We start from the raw sequence: 21,888 nt of genomic DNA, 5'->3' as shown, positions 1-21,888 counted from the left end.
AGCCCAAGCCTGGATATTGTCTAGGTCTTTCTGCATTTGGACACTAATTGTTTCAGTATCTGGGGAATCACAAAGGGTGCTGAAAATTGTACAATTATCAATATCCCCACTTTTGACTTTTAATGGAAGGAGAGTCATCGATGAAGCAGCTGAACATGGTTGGGCCTTGACACTACCCTGAAGAATTGCTGCAGTGATGTCCTGGAGCTAAGATGACTGACATCCAACAACCATATTCTTTTGTGCCATGTATGACTTCAGCCAGTGGAGAGTTTTCTCCCTGATTCCCATTGGCCCTGGTTTTGCTACAGCTCCTTGATGTCACATTTGGTCAAATGTCTCACAACACTAGGTTACTCACCTGATGAAGGGACAGTGCTCCGAAAGCTCGTGCTACCAAATAAACCTGTTGGACTTTAATCTGATGTTGTGAGACTTCTTACTGTGCCTACCCTAGTCCAACACCAGCATCTCCACATCTTGGCCAAATGCGACCTTGATGCCAAGGCAGTCACTCTCACCTCACAAACCTGAGCAAGTTTTAGTTTTTGCACTAGTGTGGTTTAAATCTGCTCTTGTGTTTAGAAACAGTTGCCTTATTAAGTAGAGAAATATTTGTAATTATTTGTCATCTAGTGAATTGTTGTTTTCGGTGCAGTTATAGCACTGGCCATTAGTTCCAGAATCTATATCATACTACCCCCCACGGATCACTGCCACATTGTTTGTTGCAATTAAGTATTTTGTATGCATGCAAAGGACTTTTGCAATTAAATCTGCCCTTTAGGTGTTGTACTAATGCACAATTAATTTGAGTATAAGGTACACACAGGGGAAGTACTGTTTTATAATCTAAATTCTAATTATTGGCAGGTTCTTGGAATGAGAATCATACGACTTTGGTTCTTCCTGCTTCTCCCTTCATGAAGAAGCTAGGCTATGGTACTGGAGTTAATGTTTACCTTATGAAAAGGTTAGTAATTGGAAAGTGTTTGGAAATCCTCTAAATTCGATTGAATGATTTTTTTGTGATTTCAATCTCAAGCTTGTTGCCCAGTGCAAGTTTATTCTTAGATATTGTATAACTTACAATTTTACGATAGATTCGTACAACCTGGTTTCTTGTAGACTCAAACTTGACCTTTGTAGATTTTCTGATCTTAAGGGTTGTTTCTTAATATTATACCCTTTCTTTGAGTTCTATCACATGTATATACTACATGTATATTGAATAGATTCCTCCTCACTCAAGTTCCAAGCTTGAGAATTGGCTATCTTGGTTGTTTAACTGTTAAGCAGTCAATATTACAAATGGAACAGAATGACCCAAGACATCTCACAGGTGGTGATACAGGTTGGGTGCTCCCCAGTGGGATTTGCAAGCAAACACTGAATACTATGCAAATAAGAAAATTGGTGATAAAATATTTCTTATATATGTTTCAAAGAATGGCAGCATCTATATGTTACTGTTCAAGCATTAACTTCTCACTTCATGCAAGTGATCCATTCTTCAAAGTTTTGGATTTTGTGCATCATGATCCCGTATAATACATTTGATATTACCATTACAGGGAAGAATTGTCATGTCAGACAAAACACTATTGATGGGTAATGGAGGTTAAAATAACTTATGGTGCCTTGCAGTAAGACTCCCAACCTAAACATTACAAAATAGCGCTATTGATAATATCTTAATGGTGATTTTAAAAAAATATATGCTTAATGCTTTGATCCCAATCTTGGTACAGGATTGCCAACCCATATCAAATAGAGCCCATCCACTTGCCTAGATCCCTTTGAGTATTATCATTCTCTCATTATTTATGTGGCCACATGCTTGCTGTCCTTTGCAAATTTTATCCTTTTCCATTTTGTTTATGACTAGCTGAAAAGAGGAATTTTGACCCTTGCAAAATGTTACCAGTCATTGTACTCTGTTATGGAGCATTGTTTGTTGATCACAATCCACTTTCTATAAATATTATGAAGAAACAAAATTTGTCCCCGGAAAACTTCCAGTATTGTGGCTGAACTGGAGTAAGACATGGAACATAAAATTGTGGTATTTGTGGTCATATTGCTTTCAAAAACTATTTTTTGTTTAGATCCCCCACGGGTAAATCATGTTCTCCATGGGCTGTGAAAAAGATTAATGCTAAGTGTAATGTGAGACAGCAAAGTGTTTATCTGAAGCGACTTCAGGAAGAAGCCAAACGCCTGAAAGATATTGAGCATCCAAACATTGTTGGTAGGTATGTTTATTGTTGAATAATCAGGAAAAGGACATTATGAACTTGAGTAAATGGTTTACTCAAACTGAACATTTATTCACAAGCATTGATATTGTAAAAGGTTTCTTGCAAATATACTCTCATAAGTATTACTTAATCTGTGGAATTTTGCTGGCCAATGCATTTGCCAATGTGACGGTAACTGCACCTGAAAAGTGTAATGTATGTGGTACCTTTTCAATGTTCTAACTGCTAAATAAGTTCAGACAATAGTCCTTTCTGGTACCTTGTGAATGGACATTTCCATGCCTCATTTTTAAACATCTTTTTATCTGAGTTATAGCAAAAGAACTATTACACATAATGAATTGTAGATATAAACTTTGCAGTTTCATCTTTTATAAATTTTATGACACTTCTAACAGCTTTCATCTCTTTATATTTTCTCTGGAAATTTGTCCACAGGATACAGAGCTTTTGCTAAAGCGAATGATGGGACTCCATGTCTGGCTATGGAGTTTGGAGGAGAAAAGTCTCTGAATGATCTGATTGAAGAAAGGAGTGAAAATGGCAAAGGACCTTTTCCTGCCTCTACCATCCTTAAAGTAGCTTTGCATGTGGCTAATGGATTGGAGGTAGTTTTTTTAAATATTCGTTCGTGATATGGGTGTTGGTGGCAAATGTCAGCATTTGCTTGCCCATCCCCAACTGTCCTGGAGAGTTTTTAAAAATCTATTTGATTTGATTTATTATTGTCACATGTATTAACATACAGTGAAAAGTATTGTTTCATGCACGCTATACAGACAAAACATACCGTTCATAGAGAAGGAAACGAGAGAGTGCAGAATGTAGTGTTACAGCCATAGCTCGGGTGTAGAGAAAGATCAACTTAATGCAAGGTAAATTCATTCAAAAGCAGCAGGGAAGAAGCTGTTCTTGAGTTGGTTGGTACGTGACCTCAGACTTTTGTATCTTTTTCCCGAGGGAAGAAGGTGGAAGAAAGAATGTCCGGGGTGCGTGGGGTACTTAATTATGCTGGCTGCTTTGCCGAGGCAGTGGGAAGGGTAGACAGAGTCAATGGATGGGAGGCTGGTTTGCGTGATGGATTGGGCTACTTTCTTGACCTTTTATAGTTCCTTGCGGTCTTGGGCAGAGCAGGAGCATTCCAAGCTGTGATACAACCAGAAAGAATACTTTCTATGGTGCATCTATATAAGTTGGTGAGAGTCGTAGCTGACATGCCAAATTTCTTTAGTCTTCTGAGAAAGTAGAGGCGTTGGTGGGCTTTCTTAACTATAGTGTTGGCATTGAGGGACCTGGACAGGTAATTGGTGATCTGAACATCTAAAAACTTGAAGCTCTCGACCCTTTCTACTTCGTCCCTGTTGATGTAGACATGGGAATGTTCTCCTTTATGCTTCCTGAAGTCGATGACAATTTCCTTCATTTTGTTGACATTGAGGGAGAGATTATTGTTTCTGCACCAGTTCACCAGATTCTCTATCTCATTCCTGTACTCTGTCTCATCATTGCTTGAGATCCGACCCACTACAGTGTTGTCAGCAAACTTGAAAATCGAATTGAAGGGGAATTTGGCCACACAGTCGCAGTCATAATCAGTGAGGATAAATTGTTTCTGGAGGCAGAGGATTGGTAACCAGAAAAGAGATAAGATACAGCACAAGAAAGTGACAGGGTAGACAATGGGGCTGTTTTCCCGGCTGAGAAATCTATCACGGGCACAATCTCCAGGGTAAAGAGCTGAAATTTGGACTGAGATGAGATATTTCTTCACTTGGAGCTGCAAATCTTTGGAATTCTCTACTTCAAACTGTTGTGGATGCTTCATTTTTGAATATATACATAGAACTGATATATATTGCACTGGGTAAGACTAGCACATGCTCAACTGCAAGCAGTCATTATTGATCTAACTTTATGTCCACTTCTAGTAGACGGGACAAGGTAACAACTTGCAACATGCTAACAGCTGAGATAAACATTGGTATCACAAAGTCTGAGGACATGGGCTGCAGTTGGGAAAGTGCAGTTAAAACTGAACATCAGCCATGATTGCATTGAATGATGCAGCAGGCTCAATGAGCCATATGCACTATGACTTCTATTACTTGTTCGCGTGAAAACATTCAGACTATTGTGCATTTGCCAGCTCTTTGAAAGAGTTATGACATTAGCTCTTTGGATTTTGCACTCCCCCAACCTACTTCAAGTTTATTTTGCTATTCAATAAGATCATGCAATTTAACTCCACATACTTGCCTTCCCCCAACTCCCCCCGCATCCCATAATTCCTTTGATCCCCTACCTTTACTCCAGAGCGCTGTAGTTTTCTTTCCTATTTGAGTATTTACGTAATTTCCTTTTGAAAATTACTTTTTAATCTGCTTCCACCATCCTTTTGGGCTGTGCATTCCAGATTACCCCATTTCTCATGTATATCACCAATTCCTTAAATGTGTGTCTTCTGTTTATCGATCCTCTGCCATCAGCAACATTTTCTCCTCATTTTCTGTGTCAAAAAATTCATGGTTTTGAACACCTTCACTTAAATGACTGCTTGCAGAACAGCCCCAAAATAATTTTTTCGCACTTCGTACTATTCTGTTAAATCTCGGCTGGGATTCTCCCAAAAAAATTCTAAGTGCTGAATTCATATAAAAACCGGAGTAACTCCCGCTGTTTTTTTTTCAGTGGGATTTTCAAAAGGAATCTCTCACACTCTTGAGCACTGCAGAGTGCCCTAGCGAGATTCACGTTGAAAATCTGGGGGTAGGGCCTATTCCCGCTGAAGAGGCTGGCAGCGTAATGCCAAATGTGTCACTGTGCATGTGCCAATCTATCATAGCAGAAATTGGCACATGCGCAGTAGTCCCCATTGCTGGCCTCCCGATTGCTGGGCAGCCCTGCAATGCTGCCTCTCCAACGCACACAGTCCCACCACCACTAGTAGCCCTGACTTCCCCCGTCAGGCCGATTTATTTTTTTTCTCCCCACTTCAATGGCCAGCCAAGATGGCTGACCTCCCTTGCTCTGCCACTGATTCCAAGTGCAGAGTGGCAGCGTGATGCACCTCAATGAGCACCCGGAAACAAGGCTTTAGAACTGAAGGCTTTAATACATTAACAATGAAACTACTAACACAAATTCACCCGTTCAGACTGAAGGGGTCCTGCCGGAGCAGGGGGTCTTATACCCTGCCACCGGAGGCGGGACCCCACTGGAGTGTGCCATGATAACATTTAGGACAGGTAAACACCCTAACCCAACAACATAGTACAACCCCCATAACAACAACACCCTAGCCCAACAGTAACACAATAACAACCCCAGTGGTGAAGCAACGATGGTTCACCACATTCACCCCTCCTTTAGGAACCAAAGGTGGCGGGGTGGATGAAAACAGACAATGACAAAAAAAAATAACAGGATTCACAAGTCCAGACGGTCTGGAGGACCACACCGACGCTGCGATCTTCTCAACACCGGTTGCGAAACCGGAGCAGGTGCTTGCGGTGGCTCTCTCAAAGCAACATCTGGCTGTCCCCTCAAAGACTCCCGGGCCGGCCGGCCCTGATGAGGCGATGGTGTAGGGGATCCTGGAACGTTTGGTGGTGGTGGTGATGATGGTGGCGCCGATCTCCGAGTCTCAGGCAAGCTGTACATGGGAGTAAAAGTGTTATGCACTGGTCCCGGTGCTGACCGCGCCACGTCTGGGGAAGTAATGAGGAGTAGTGGATCTGTGACTGGGGGAATAGGAGCGACAGGAGTTGCTACGTCCCCTGCGGGCGCCAGGTCTCTAATGGAGACAGTGTCCTCTCGCCCGTCAGGATATGCCACATAGGCATACTGAGGGTTGGCGTGGAGGAGTTGGACCGGTTCGACCAAGGGGTCGGACTTGCGAGCCCTCACATGGCGCCGCAGAAGGACGGGTCCTGGGTACGTCAACCAGGCTGGCAATGAGGTCCCCGAGGACGACTTCCGAGGGAATGAGAACATCCTCTCGTGGGGAGTAGCATTGGTTGCCGTACACAGGAGGGAGCGGATAGAATGGAGCGCAGTTGGAAGGACCTCCTGCCACCGGGAGACTGGAAGGCCCTTGGATTTCAGTGCCAGTAGGACAGCCTTCCAGACTGTAGCATTCTCCCTTTCCACCTGTCCGTTACCCCTAGGGTTGTAGCTCGTGGTTCTACTAGAGGCAATCCCGAATGAGAGCAGGAATTGCCTCAAGTCGTTGCTCATGAACGACGAGCCCCTGTCGCTATGAATATAGCAGGGGTACCCGAACAGGGTAAAAAGCTCACTGAATGCCTTGATGACGGTGGCAGTCGACGTGTCCGCACAGGGGAAAACAAACGGAAACCGGGAAAATTCGTCTATTATGTTAAGAAAATAGACATTCCGATCCGTTGAGGGAAGGGGGCCCTTAAAATCTACACTCAGCCTCTCAAAAGGGCGAGTGGCCTTGACCAAATGTGCCCGGTCTGGTCGATAAAAGTGTGGTTTGCATTCTGCGCAAATCCGACAACTTCTAGTAACTGACCTGACCTCCTCCACCGAGTAGGGTAGGTTGCGGGCTTTTATGAAGTGGTAGAGTCTGGTGACTCCAGGATGACACAGATCATTGTGGAGAGCCTTCAAGCGGTCCTCCTGCATGATGGCGCATGTTCCGCGCGAGAGGGCATCCGAGGGCTCATTGAGCTTCCCTGGACGATACATAATATCGTAATTATAGGTGGAGAGCTCAATTCTCCACCGCAAGATCTTATTGTTCTTGATCTTGCCCCTCTGCGTGTTACTGAACATAAACGCCACGGATCGTTGATCCGTGATCAGGGTGAACCGCTTACCTGCCAGGTAATGGCGCCAGTGTCTGACTGCCTCCACAATGGCCTGAGCCTCCTTTTCCACCGCTGAGTGCCGAATCTCTGGGCCTTGAAGGGTGCGGGAAAAAAACGCGACGGGCCTGCCTGCCTGGTTTAGTGTGGCGGCTAGGGCGAAGTCCGATGCATCACTCTCCACCTGGAAAGGGATGGATTCATCCACCGCGTGCATCGTGGCTTTCGAGATGTCGCTTTTCAAAACCTTGAAGGCCAATTGGGCCTCCGGCGTAAGTGGGAAGGTCGTGGACTTAATGAGCGGACGAGCTTTGTCCGCGTAGTTGGGGACCCACTGTGCATAATACGAAAAGAACCCGAGGCATCTCCTCAGTGCTTTCGTGCTAGCGGGCAAGGGAAGTTCAGTGAGTGGGCGCATACGGTCTGGATCAGGGCCAATGACCCCGTTTTCCACCACGTATCCGAGGATGGCTAACCTATGCGTACGGAATACGCACTTCTCCCTGTTATAGGTCAGATTCAGGCGAGATGCAGTGCGTAGAAAGTGTTGGAGATTCGTGTCGTGGTCCTGCTGGTCATGGCCGCAGATGGTGACGTTATCCAGGTACGGGAAGGTAGCCCGCAACCCGTTCTGGTCCACCATTCGGTCCATAGCACGCTGGAAGACCGAGACCCCATTGGTGACACCAAATGGAACCCTGAGGAATTGGTATAGACGACCATCCGCCTCAAAAGCCGTATATTGTCGGTCCTCTGGGCGGATGGGGAGTTGATGGTAGGCGGACTTAAGGTCTATGGTAGAAAACACTCGGTACTGCGCAATCTGATTGACCATATCAGAAATGCGCGGGAGAGGATACGCATCCAGCTGCGTGTATCTATTAATGGTCTGACTATAGTCGATGACCATCCGAGGTTTGTTCCCGCTTTTGACTACCACGACCTGCGCTCTCCACGGACTAGCACTGGCCTGTATGATCCCTTCCTTGAGGAGCCGCTGAACCTCAGATCTAATAAAGATCCGGTCCTCAGCGCTGTAACGCCTACTTTTAGTAGCGATGGGCTTGCAGCCAGGTACCAGATTTTTAAAAAGGGATGGTGTCGTGATCTTCAGGGTGGATAGATTGCACGCGGGGCGCTTTGGGCAATTTGGAGGCTGCGGCTGGTTCCCTACTGCCAGTGAAGGGAGTGGCCCACCGTACTGTAGGATCACACTCCTCATGTGGGCCATAAAGTTTAGTCCGAGGAGAATTGGCGCGCAAAGGTGAGGTAGCACAAGGAGCCTGTATTGCTCGTAAACTGTGCCCTGTACCTCAAGAGTTACCATACATCGTCCTTGGATCGGTACAGACCGGGACTGATGCCATGGAAATTGTCTGTTTGGCAGGGAGAACCCGGAGTCCACACCTTTTAGCAGTTTCAGGGTGTATGAAACTTTCGGTGCTCCCACTGTCAAACAGACAATTCACAGTTCTGCCACTAACCTTTACCTCCATCATGGAATGTTCCAGTCTGAAATGCCTGGTCTGATCCAGAGAGATCGACGCCACCGTTGGCCCCTGGGCGTCACTGCATGCTGCCGATGTGGATGCTGAGGACCCCTGCTGGTCGCTGCTGCATGCTGCCGATGTGGATGCTGAGGACCCCTGCTGGTCGCTCCTAGTCGTCGTGGACCATGATGGCCGCCCCCATGAATCGCATGTGGCCGAGGGCTCCAAGCGCAGCGACTCCTGGTGGTCTTCCTCCTCTGTCTGCCACGATGGCGCCGTCCTGAGATCGCACGTGGTCGGACCTCGTGGGTACTGCAGCGCCGAAAGAGATGGTCTCCGTTCTGGAGGGTTACAAGCTGCACTGCCGTTTTTAGGTTTGGACCTGCAGACTTTGCTGTAGTGGCCTTTTTTACCGCACTGGCTGCAGATAGCCATTCTTGCCGGACACTGCTGCCGTGGATGCTTGGCCCCACCGCAAAAATAGCATCGCTGGCCACCTGGAGCTGCCGCCGTCGTCGAATCGATCTGGGAGCGCGGGTTCGCGGGGCGAGGAGGGAGCAGAGCTTGCTCCAACCACGTTGACTGCACGTGGTCCTCGGGGTACAGCGCCAAGCTCTTCGACGCCGCCTCCAACCTCACGGCCATCCCCATTGCCTGGGTCAAGTTGAGTTTCCCCTTTTCTAATAATTTAAGTCTGATGTACGAGGACCCTACCCCTGCTACGAACGCGTCTCGGGCGAGGTCTTGCATGTACTGCTCGGCGGAGACATCCTTACAGTCACAACCCCTGGCAAGCTGCAGGAGTTCATTGGCGTAGTCTTCTATGGTCTCGCCCGACTGCCGACGTCGTGTAGCGAGGAGATAACGAGCGTGAATCTCGTTGGGTGGCGTAATGTACCTATTCTTTAGGAGCTCGACGGCACCCTGGTAAGTGGAAGCTGCACGAATGGCTAGGTAAATCGTGTCGCTTACCCTTGCGTGGAGGACCTGGAGTCTATCACTGTCTGTAGTGATAGCTACCGAGGCTGCCAGGTAGTCCTCGAAGCACTTCCACCAATGTTCGAACGTGTTAGCTGCACCGACCGCACGTGGGTCCAGTGTCAGACGATCCGGTTTTAGGATCTGTTCCATATTCTCAGTTAATGTATTAAATTGATGCACCTCAATGAGCACCCGGAAACAAGGCTTTAGAACTGAAGGCTTTAATACATTAACAATGAAACTACTAACACAAATTCACCCGTTCAGACTGAAGGGGTCCTGCCGGAGCAGGGGGTCTTATACCCTGCCACCGGAGGCGGGACCCCACTGGAGTGTGCCATGATAACATTTAGGACAGGTAAACACCCTAACCCAACAACATAGTACAACCCCCATAACAACAACACCCTAGCCCAACAGTAACACAATAACAACCCCAGTGGTGAACCAACGATGGTTCACCACACAGCGGGACCCCCATCCTTGGGCAGTGCCAAGGGGCCAGGCTGGCAATGCCCATGGACCATCCCTAACCTCTGACCTCCTGTGGGGCCTCCATGACCTCCCTTCACTCCAGCAGGGTCAGGCTGCCAGCTCCCTGTTAGTAGGGAGTTGTTGTAAACCCTGCTGGAGTGAACCCTCCTGGCAGGGGTTGGGTGGTGGGGGGGCCGGGTGTATGAGAATGAGACTAGTGGGCCTGGAGATTTCAGTCCTGGGCCCACTAATGAGATTAAAATTTAGATTTAAATATATAAAGCAGCTCTGCACCAATTCATACTGCTGGAAATCCAGGGCCTGGAGACACACGGAGGCCGTGGCGCCCAGCGGGAAGCCCGCTAAATGGCCTCTGCTTTTCTCCCAGCCTGCTGCGCTGCGAGAATCACCTCCCTACTCTCTGTGAAGCCTTGACATGTATCCTAAAATGTGGTGCCCTGAATACTCTAACTGCAGTCTTATCAGTGTGTTTTAACATAAAGCTGTAGCACAAGTTCCTTGTTTTGTGCTCGATACCTCTATAAAGCCAAGGATCCCATATATTTTTTTGACAGCCATATCAACTTGGCTTGCTGCCTTCAGTGGTTGGTTGTGTTTCTGCTCCCTTTAAAATTGTATTATTTAGTTTATATTGCCTCTCCTCATGTTTCCTACTTAAATTAATCATTTCAAACTTCTCAGCATTAAATTTCATCTGCAAGGTATTTGCCCATTTCACCAGTTTCTCAATATCCTGAAGCCTGTTCCTATCTTCCTCTCTGCACGTTTTTCAAGTTTCAATGTCATCTGCAAACTTTAAAATTATGCTTTGTATACTCTTGGATCTAGTTCATTAATATATATCAATAAGAGCATTGGTTCCAATGCCACCTATGAGTATTCGTCCAGTCAAAACAACCATCACTGCTCCTCTGCTTTCAGTAACTTAGTCAATTTTGTATCCATACCCCAATATTTCCATGGACTTCAATTTTTTGCTATTCTTTGGCACTTTATCAAGCACATCAACCATATTGAAGGCACAACACTCTGTATTTATATCGCACCTTCAATAGAAAGACGTTGCACGATGTTTTACAGTGTAATCAGAAAACATGGATAGGCAAAGCAGTAGACATTAGAAGGAGTGGTTGTCCGAGGTGGGCTTTAATGAGGAGAGTGAATTCAGGAGGGTTGATGGATTGACTGCTAATGGATGATGGGAGTGAGGATGCCATAGAGGTCAAAGTTCAGGAGCACAGAGTTTTATAAGGGATGTAGTTATTAGCAAACTCATTGAATTCAATTGCATGTCTATCATGGTGCCAGAAATAAATATCCACAAAAGAGTAAGATTATTGTGAAAATCCAGCTACTGCTGCACTGCTCTTCAGAAATGAACCTGGTCTGCTTCTGCTGTCCCTGTCTTTCTAGTTCACTGCATGCATAACTTTTGATGTGGTCTGAAATAACCACACGATTATAAAACAAATGTTCGATAAGCTTCTCATGGTAATTATGGATGGGTGATAAATTAGGTCTTGCCAGTTTTACCCATATCTCAAGAACAAATTTATATTTAAAATAATTTAATGTCAGTTCCTAGCTTGCTTTCTGAAAGTAACTAAGTATCACTTAGTAGGGTGGGGGAGGGTGGTGTGGAACAATCATTGAGAAATACCATGCCTATATTTAATAGCATCAAAGCATATATAATACTATGTCTTCAATTAATGGCCAAAAAGTTGTTGACTAGCTTTAAAAAATGGTCTTTTGATTTATTATTGTAACGTATATTAGTATACAGTGAGAAATATTTTTTCTTGCGTGCTCTACAAAGCATACTGTACATGGAGAAGGAAAAGAAAGGGTGCAGACTGTAGTGTTATAGTCATAGCTAAAGTGTAGCGAAAGATCAACTAAATACGAGGTAGGTCCATTCAAAAGTTTGATGGTAGCAGGGAAGAAACGGTTCTTGAATCGGTTGGTACGTGTCCCCAGACTTTTGTATCTTTTTCTTGACAGAAGAGTCATTGAATCATAGAGGTTTACAGCATGGAAACGGGCCCTTCAGCCCAACTTGTCCATGCCGCCTTTTTTTTTGAAACCCCAAAGCTAGTCCCAATTGCCCGCATTTGGCCCATATCCTTCTATACCCATGTAACTGTCTAAATGCTTTTTAAAAGACAGAACTGTACCTGCCCCTACCACTACTCCTGGCAGCTTGTTCCAGACACTCACATTATGGATGGGTGATAAATTAGGTCTTGCCAGTTTTTCACACTAATGTGTGAAAAGATTGCCCCACTAGACACTTTTGTATCTCTCCCCTCTCGCCTTAAACCTATGCCCTCTAGTTTTAGACTCCCCTACCTTTGGGGAAAGATATTGACTGTCTCATTGATCTGTGTCTCTCATTATTTTATAGACCTCTATAAGATCACCCCTCAGCCTTCTACGCTCCAGAGAAAAATGTCCCAGTCTAGAAGGTGGAAGAGAGTACATCCAGGATGTGTGGGGTCCTGGATTATGCTGGCTACTTTTCCGAGGCAGTGGGAAGTGTAGACAGAGTCAATGGATGGGTGGCTGGTTTGTGTGATGGACTGGCCTTGTTCACGACACTGTGTAGTGTTTTTGCGAGCTTAGACACAGCAGGAGCCATATCAAGCTGTGATACAACCAGAAAAAATGCTTTCTATGGTGCATCTGTAAAAGTTGGTAAGAGTCATAGTGAACATGCCAAATTTCCTTAGCCTCCTGAGAAAGTAAAGACGTTGGTGGGCTTTTTAACTGTAACATCGGCATGGAAGGACCAGGACAGGTTGTTGATCATTTTAAAAATACATCTGAAATACATTTCAAAATCCAAAATACATGTTTCAATCAGAAATACTTGTTCAAATCTCTTACTCTGGACACCTAGAAACTTGAAGCTCTCAACCATTTCCACTTCATCCCTTCGATGTAGACAGGGGCATGTCCTCCACTACGCTTCCTGAAGTCGATGACAATCTCCTTAATTTTGTTGACATTGAGGGAGAGATTATTGTCGTCGCGCCAGTTCATCAGATTCTCTCTCTCTTTCCTGTACACTCTCATTGTTTAAGATCTAACCCACTATGGTGGTGTCATCAACAAGCTTGAAAATTGAATTGGAGGGGAATTTGGCCACACAGTCATAGGTGTATAAGGAGTATAGTAAGGGGCTGAGGGCAGGGCCTTGTGGGGCACCAGTGTGAGGATTATTGTGGAGGAGGTGTGGTTGCCTATCCTTGCTCATTGTGGCCTGTCGATTAGGAAGTCTAGGATCGAGTTGCAGTGGGAGGAGCTGAGCCCCAGGCCATGGTGTTTGGAGATGAGCTTTGTAGAAATAATGCTGTTGAAGGCTGAGCTGTAGTCAATAAATAGGAGTCTGACATAGGTGTCTTTGTTGTTTAGGTGTTGCAGGGTTGAGTGCAGGGCGAGGGAGATGGCGTCTGCTGTGGACTCGTTGTGGCGGTAGGCGAACTGTAGTGGATCCAGGCAATCTGGGAGGTCGTGATGGAAAGAAGGAAAAGTACCAGATGATGGAATTTGAATTCAATAAAAAATATCTGGAATTAAGAATCTATTGATGACCGTGAAACCATTGTCGATTGCCAGAAAAACTCATCTGGTTCACTAATGTCCTTTAGAGAAGAAAATCTGCCGTTCTTACTTGGTCTGGCTACATGTGACTCCAGGGCCACAGCAATGTGGTTGACTTTTAACTGCCCTCAGTTTCAAGGCCAACTAAGGATGGGCAATAAATGCTGGCCAGCCAGCAATGCTGTCCCAAGAATGATGAAAAATCTGTTGCATCTTTTTTAAAAAGCCACACAGATTGGGAAATTGCATTTTCAAAAGAATAAACAATGGTGTTTCTGTTTAAGTAGGATACAAGTGAAATTGGAGCAACTAGAACGGAATGTTCTCAATTTGGGCCTATTTTTATTGTCCCAGGAACATGTTGTTTAAATACTGGATTCATTCACTGACAGTTGATTGCATTTTTGCAGAATTGTGACTTTTGAGAACTTAAATATTTATTTACTTTTGAAACTTTCAGTATCTGCACAATGAGAAAAAACTCTTGCATGGAGACATCAAATCTTGCAATATCGTCATTAAAGAAGATTTTGAGACCATTAAGATCTGTGATGTGGGTGTGTCACTGAAATTAGATGAGAACATGCAAGGTATGTTTGTTCTTGTGATTCATCAGGAGTCGTAGGCTTTTGGTAAATGTGATATTAAGTAGTGGTCAACTTGAAAATGTGTTCTGCTATATTGCAAAATGTATATGTTTCAAAAATAGGTAGCAAATCTTTCTTAAAATTTATTCAGTTACATCTTTATTGTATTCTCAATACAATTGCATATTTTATGAAACCATTGTATGTATGTACATTCGCACATATATTTAAACTATTTTAACTGTATGGTACTTGCAGGAGCAGTGCACTGATGTATCTAAACCAGTGGTTCCCAAACTTTTTTCACTGGGCCGCACTTTCAAAATAAAAATTTGCTCGCGCCACACCGTTTTTTTTTTATTGATAAGAAATATGTTCAAAAACAAAACAACTCCTAGCAGTGCTTGATTCATAACATAGAACACAACTACTTGATGTAATATGATCATGGGACGTCCAGAAAGTATAAAACAATGCACTTTGGAAAAATATCTATCCATGTTTAAATGTTTCTTTGATTGTCCTTGAATCTTCCTGCCACACTTGCCATCCTCTCTCGCCGCACCAGTGTGGCGTGCCGCACCCTTTGGGAACCATTGATCTAAACTATCTTGATTCCAGTAATGCTTTATTCGATAACATTGCATGCTCAACCCTCTTTAAACTTCAGCTGATCTTATCCTTTCTCTCAGTAGGTATTGCATTGCATCATTTGTACTGTCACCAACCAATATTTGGCTGCTGGATATTAATGCCATGACTTGTTAGTTTTCTATAGGCCCCCAAATAGTAATAGAGATGTGGAGGAAGAAATTGCAAAGCAGATTATGGATAGGTGTGGAGGTCACAGGGTAGTTGTCATGGGTGACTTTAACTTTCCAAATATTGATTGGAACCTTTATAGGTCGAATAGTTCGGATGGGGCAGTTTTTGTACAGTGTGTTCAGGAGGGTTTCCTGACACAATATGTGGATAGGCCGACAAGAGGTGTGGCCACATTGGACTTGGTACTGGGTAATGAACCGGGCCAAGTGTTAGATTTGTTTGTGGGAGAGCACTTTGGAGATAGTGACCACAATTCGGTGTCTTTCATTGTTGCAATGGAGAGGGATAAGGCCATACGGCAGGGCAAGGTTTATACTTGGGGGAGGGGTAATTATGATGCGATTAGGCAAGAATTAGGGAGCATAAGATGGGAACAGAAACTGTCAGGGAAAGGCACAAATGAAAAGTGGAGCTTGTTCAAGGAACAAATACTGCGTGTCCTTGATAGGTATGTCCCTGTCAGGCAGGGAGGAAATGGCCGAGTGAGGGAACCATGGTTCACAAAAGAGGTTGAGTGTCTTGTCGAGGAAAAAGGAAGCGTATGTAAGGATGAGAAAACAAGGTTCAGTTGGGTCGCTTGAAGGTTACAAGGTAGCAAGGAATGAGCTTTTAAAAAAAGGGCTTAGGAGAGCTACGAGAGGGCATGAGAAGTCCTTGGGGGGTCAGATCAAGGAAAGCCCCAAGGCTTTTTACTCTTGTGTGAGAAATAAAAGAGTGACCAGGGTGAGGTTAGGGCCGGTCAAGGATAGTAGTGGGAACCTGTGCATGGAGTCAGAAGAGATAGGAGAGGCAATGAATGAATACTTTTCTTCAGTGTTCACCAAGGAGAGGGGCCATGTTTTTGAGGATGAGAGTGTGATACAGACTGATAGGCTGGAGGAGGTAGATGTTCTGAGGGAAGATGTATTAGTAATGTTGAAAAACCTGAGGGTTGATAAGTCCCCTGGGCCAGATGGGATATATCCTAGGATTCTTTGGGAGGCAAGGGATGAGATTGCAGAGCCTTTGGCTTTGATCTTTGGGTCCTCACTGTCCACGGGGATAGTCACAGTAAGAAGTTTAACAACACCAGGTTAAAGTCCAACAGGTTTATTTGGTAGCAAAAGCCACACAAGCTTTCGGAGCTCCAAGCCCCTTCTTCAGGTGAGTGGGAATTCTGTTCACAAACGGCATATAAAGACACAAACTCAATTTACATGAATAATGGTTGGAATGCGAATACTAACAACTAATCAAGTCTTTAAGAAACAAAACAACGTGAGTGGAGAGAGCATCAAGACAGGCTAAAAAGGTGTGTATTGTCTCCAGACAAGACAGCCAGTGAAACTCTGCAGGCCCAGGCAACTGTGGGGGTTACAAATAGTGTGACATGAACCCAATATCCTGGTTGAGGCCGTCCTCGTGTGTGCGGAACTTGGCTATCAGTTTCTGCTCAGCGACTCTGCACCGCTCGACAATCACCAGGCAAGACTGTTCTCTTCCTGTTGGGGAGCACTTCAGCGGTCACGGGCATTTGGCCTCTGATATTCGGGTAAGCGTTCTCCAAGGCGGCCTTCGCGACACACGACGGCGCAGAGTCGCTGAGCAGAAACTGATAGCCAAGTTCCGCACACACGAGGACGGCCTCAACCGGGATATTGGGTTCATGTCACACTATTTGTAACCCCCACAGTTGCCTGGGCCTGCAGAGTTTCACTGGCTGTCTTGTCTGGAGACAATACACATCTTTTTAGCCTGTCTTGATGCTCTCTCCACTCACGTTGTTTTGTTTCTTAAAGACTTGATTAGTTGTAAGTATTCGCATTCCAACCATTATTCATGTAAATTGAGTTTGTGTCTTTATGTGCTCTGTTTGTGAACAGAATTCCCACTCACCTGAAGAAGGGGCTTGGAGCTCCGAAAGCTTGTGTGGCTTTTGCTACCAAATAAACCTGTTGGACTTTAACCTGGTGTTGTTAAACCTCTTACTGTGTTTACCCCAGTCCAACGCCGGCATCTCCACAACACGGGGATAGTGCCAGAGGATTGGAGAGTGGCGAATGTTGTTCCTCTGTTCAAGAAAGGAAATAAGAATGACCCTGGTAATTATAGGCCGGTTAGTCTTACTTCAGTGGTCGGTAAGTTAATGGAAAAGGTCCTGAGGGATAGGATTTATGACCATTTGGAAAGATGCAGCTTAATCCGGGATAGTCAACACGGATTCGTGAAGGGTAAGTCTTCCCTCACAAATTTGATTGAATTCTTTGAGGCGGTAACTGGGTGTGTAGATGAAGGTAGAGCAGTTGATGTTATATACATGGATTTTAGTAAGGCGTTTGATAAGGTTCCCCGAAGTCGGCTCATGAAGAAAGTAAGGAGGTGTGGGATAGAAGGAAATTTGGCCGATTGGATAAGTAACTGGCTATCTCATAGAAGACAGAGGGTGGTGGTGGATGGAAAATTTTCAGACTGGAGACCAGTTACCAGCGGTGTACCACAGGGATCAGTGCTGGGTCCTCTGCTATTTGTGATTTTTATCAATGATTTGGAGGAGGGGGCTAAAGGGTGGGTCAGTAAATTTGCTGATGACACCAAGATTGGTGGAGTAGTGGATGAGGTGGAGGGCTGTTGTAGGCTGCAAAGAGACATTGATAGGATGCAGAGCTGGGCCGAAAAAATGGCAGATGGAGTTTAACCCTGATAAGTGCGAGGCGTTTCATTTTGGTCGGACAAATTTGAATGCTGATTACAGGGTCAACGGCAGGGTTCTGAGGAATGTGGAGGAACAGAGGGATCTTGCGGTTCATACCCACAGATCTCTGAAGGTTGCCACTCAAGTGGATAGAGCCGTGAAGAAGGCCTATAGTGTGTTGGCGTTTATTAACAGGGGATTGGAGTTTAAGAGCTGTGGGGTTATGTTGCAACTGTACAGGACCTTGGTGAGACCACATTTGGAATATTGTGTGCATTTCTGGTCACCTCACTATAAGAAGGATGTGGAAGCATTGGAGACAGTGCAGAGGAGATTTACCAGGATGCTACCTGGCTTGGAGGGTAGGTCTTATGAGGAAAGGTTGAGGGAGCTAGGGCTTTTCTCTTTAGAGCAGAGGAGGATGAGAGGCGACTTAATAGAGGTTTATAAGATGATGAGGGGGACAGATAGAGTGGACGTTCAGAGGCTATTTCCTCGGGTGGATGTAGCTGTTACTAGGGGGCATAACTATAAGGTTCATGGTGGGAGATGTAGGAGGGATGTCCGAGGTAGATTCTTTATTCAGAGAGTGGTTGGGGTGTGGAATGGACTGCCTGCTGTGATAGTGAGTCGGACACTTTAGGAACTTTCAAGCGGTTATTGGATAGGCACGTGGAGCACACCAGAATGATGGGGAGTGGGATAGCTTGACCTTGGTTTCGGACAAAGCTCAGCACAACATCGAGGGCCGAAGGGCCTGTACTGTGCTGTACTGTTCTATGTTTTTTATTCAAGTGTGAATTTACGTTGTTTCCTTGGTGCATACCAGTAAAGACCAATGCATTGTCTGAACAGTTTGGATTTGAGGAATCGGAGAAAACTCTTCACTTCACTTGTTTGAATTATACCTAGCACAAAGGAAAATGGTTATAGTTGTTGGAGATCAATCACCTCAGTCCCAGGACATTGTTACAGGGGTTCCTAGCATCCTTAATCCAACCATCTTTAGCTGCTTCATCAATAACCTTTCCTCCAGCAAGAGGTCAGAAGTGGAGCTGTTCATTGATGAATGTTTAGAACCATTCGAGACTTCTTAGACATTGAAGCAGACCAGGCTCATATGCAACGAGGTCTAGACAATATTCAAGTTTGGAAGTGACAAGTACCACTTACAACACATGAGCCAGGTAATGACCATCTCCAAACATCCCCCCACTATCAAAATCCTGAGAGATGGGGGGGGGGGGGAGAAATGTTCAATTGACCAGAAACAGAACTAGGCCAGTCCGCTGTAGCTACAAGAGCAGGTCAGAGGTTAGCAGTGAGTAACTCACCTCCTGATTCCCCAAAACTTGTTGACCATCTACAAGGCACAAGTCAGGAATGTAATGGAATATTCTCCATTTGCCTGGATGACTGCGCTCCCAACAACATTCAAAAAGCTCAACACTCCAGGACAAAGCAGCCCACTTCATTGGCACCCCATTCACTACCTTAAACATCCACTCCATCCATCGATGTACAGTGGCAGCAGTTTGTTACATAAGGTACACAGCAGCAACTGATATTCCAAGTCCCACACAATCATGATTTGAAATTATACAGCTGTTCGTTCACTGTCACTGGGTCAAAATCCTGGAAAGTACTGTGGGTGGATCCACCCCACTTAGACTGTGGCAAAGCAGCAGTTCACCACCATCTTCCCAAGGCAATTAGGGATGGACTGGCTTTGCCAACAACATCTACATTTGTGAATGAATAAAAAAAATTCTTAGCACTATTTACAATAAATTTTTAAAATTATTAATGGAAAATTGAAAAGAAAAATCGGCTAATATGTTGTGGATTTCATGTTTAACGTTAATTGCATTTGAATCCTGTCTGAAATTTTGAAGAATTTGAGAAAACTGCTATGTACACAACCTTTCAATTTATTTTTCTTAAGTCTAAGAATAAAACCCTAGGGACCAATAAAAAAAGTTGTAGAGAGTTAGCATCTTTTGTGAGTGTTAGTTATTAGCAGGATTCCTGTGTTTTGAAAAAGATTTGTTTTGAACATAATTTTGCTCCACAGTTACACTGGTTTCAAAATACATTGACTTGATAGAAAGGAATGTTCAGACATCTGGTATTGTTTTAATTCTGTGGATATTTATTTTATTAGCTGGCTTAAAGACAAATGCATATCCAGTTGACAATTCATCTAAAAGTGGCTGTGTGCTAAAATGTTGTATTTACTCCAGTGTTACCATGAAAACACGCTAAAAGAAGAAAAAGAGCACATGGCCTGTCAGAGCTCATTTTGGGGAAAAAATACTACAGTCCACTATTCACCAGTCGGATAATTCAACTGTCTCTTAAATCTTTCCCAAGAACTTTCTGTGCTTTACCCAAGGGTTTGTTCTACATACTGATCGAGTGAATTATTGCATCTGCAAAATTTGCATTTTCAAACCTAATGATTTTGATTTGCTTTTTGGTTTTCATGTCACAGATGTAAATTGAAAGTAAATTTGAATCCATCGAAGCTAACATTCTTCCCAGTTTGACCGTTGTCTCTTCTTTAATCAGCTTTTTTCCCCCCATGTTCTTCCTTGCATTGCTGTGGCTTTACATTTAATTAGAACTTTACCGTGTGAATTTTTGTCAAAGAATCCCTGGGAAGTTGCTCAGTTAGTATATCAATGGTCCATTTTTGTTCTGTGGTTTTGTTTCCTTTTGGTATCTGTCAGTTAAGTAGCTGCACTACAGGGCTGTTGGCATATCATTGCATGACTTGGATAAAGGATTATATGTAAAACATTAACTATTTCTCTTTCAGATAGAGTCATAGAGGTTTACAGCATGGAAACAGGCCCTTCGACTCAACTTGTCCATGCCGCCCTTTTTTTTAAAACCCCAAAGCTTGTCCCAATTGCCTGCATTTGGCCTATATGCCACTATAACCATCTTACCCATGTAACTGTCTAAATACTTTTTAAAAGACAAAATTGTACCCGCCTCTACTACTACCTCTGGCAGCTTGTTCCAGACACTCACCACCCTCTGTGTGAAAAAATTGCCCCTCTGGACACTTGTATCTCTCACCTTAAACCTATGCCCTCTAGTTTTAGACTCCCCTACCTTTGGGATAAGATATTGACTCTCTAGCTGATCTATGCCCCTCGTTATTTTATAGACCTCTATAAGATCACCCCATAACATTCTACGCTCCAGAGGAAAAAGTCCCAGTCTATCCAGCCTCTCTCATAACTCAAGCCATCAAGTCCTGGGGCATCCTAGTAAATTTTTTCTGCACTCATTCTAGTTTAATAATATCCTTTCTATAATAGGGTGACCAGAACTACACAGTGTTCCAAGTGTGGCCTTACCAATGTCTTGTACAACTTCATCAAGACGTCCCAACCCCTATATTCAATGTTCTGACCAATGAAACAAAGCATGCTGAATGCCATCTTCACTACTCTGTCCATCTGTGATTCCACTTTCAAGGAGCTATGAATCTGTATCCCTAGATCTTTGTTCTGTAACTCTCCCCAACGCCCTACCATTAACTGAGTAAGTCCTGCCCTGGTTCAATCTACCAAAATGCATCACCTCGCATTTATCTAAATTAAACTCCCATCTGCCATTCGTCAGCCCACAGGCCCAATTGATCAAGATTTCGTTGCAATCGGAGATAACTTTCTTCACTGTCCACTATGCCACCAATTTTGGTGTCATCTGCAAACTTACTAACCATGCCTCCTATATTCTCATCCAAATCATTAATATAAATGACAAATAACAGTGGACTCAGCACTGATGCCTGAGGCACACCGTTGCTCACAAGCCTCCAGTTTGGAAAAAAACCCTCTACAAACACCCTCTGGCTTCTGTCATCAAGCCAATTTTGTATCCATTTAGCTATCTCACCCTGAATCCCGTGAGATTTAACCTTATGCAACAACCTACCATGTGGTACCTTGTCAAAGGCCTTGCTAAAGTCCATGTAGACAACATCAACTGCACTGCCCTCATCTACCTTCTTGGTTACCCCTTCAAAAAACTCAATCAAATTTGTGAGACATGATTTTCCACTCACAAAGCCATGCTGACTGTCCCTAATCAGTCCTTGTGTCTCTAAATGCCTGTAGATCC

General features: G+C 44.4%; 1 protein-coding gene across 2 annotated transcripts in view; it reads left to right on the top strand.

Annotated features, from left to right (window-relative positions):
• Positions 1-21,888, top strand: part of pbk (PDZ binding kinase) — a 33,933-nt gene that overhangs the window by 8,833 nt on the left and 3,212 nt on the right. For both annotated transcript variants that reach the window (XM_078213692.1, XM_078213693.1), the window contains exons 3-6: positions 874-973; positions 2,109-2,251; positions 2,700-2,869; positions 14,126-14,255. In XM_078213692.1, coding sequence (XP_078069818.1) covers positions 874-973; positions 2,109-2,251; positions 2,700-2,869; positions 14,126-14,255 — 543 coding nt within the window. The remainder of the gene's footprint in view (positions 1-873; positions 974-2,108; positions 2,252-2,699; positions 2,870-14,125; positions 14,256-21,888) is intronic.

Source organism: Mustelus asterias, chromosome 5, assembly GCF_964213995.1.
Source record: "Mustelus asterias chromosome 5, sMusAst1.hap1.1, whole genome shotgun sequence".
Taxonomy (NCBI): Eukaryota; Metazoa; Chordata; class Chondrichthyes; order Carcharhiniformes; family Triakidae; genus Mustelus; species Mustelus asterias.
Note: the sequence above shows the minus strand (reverse complement) of the source record. Positions and strands in the feature narration are given on the sequence as shown.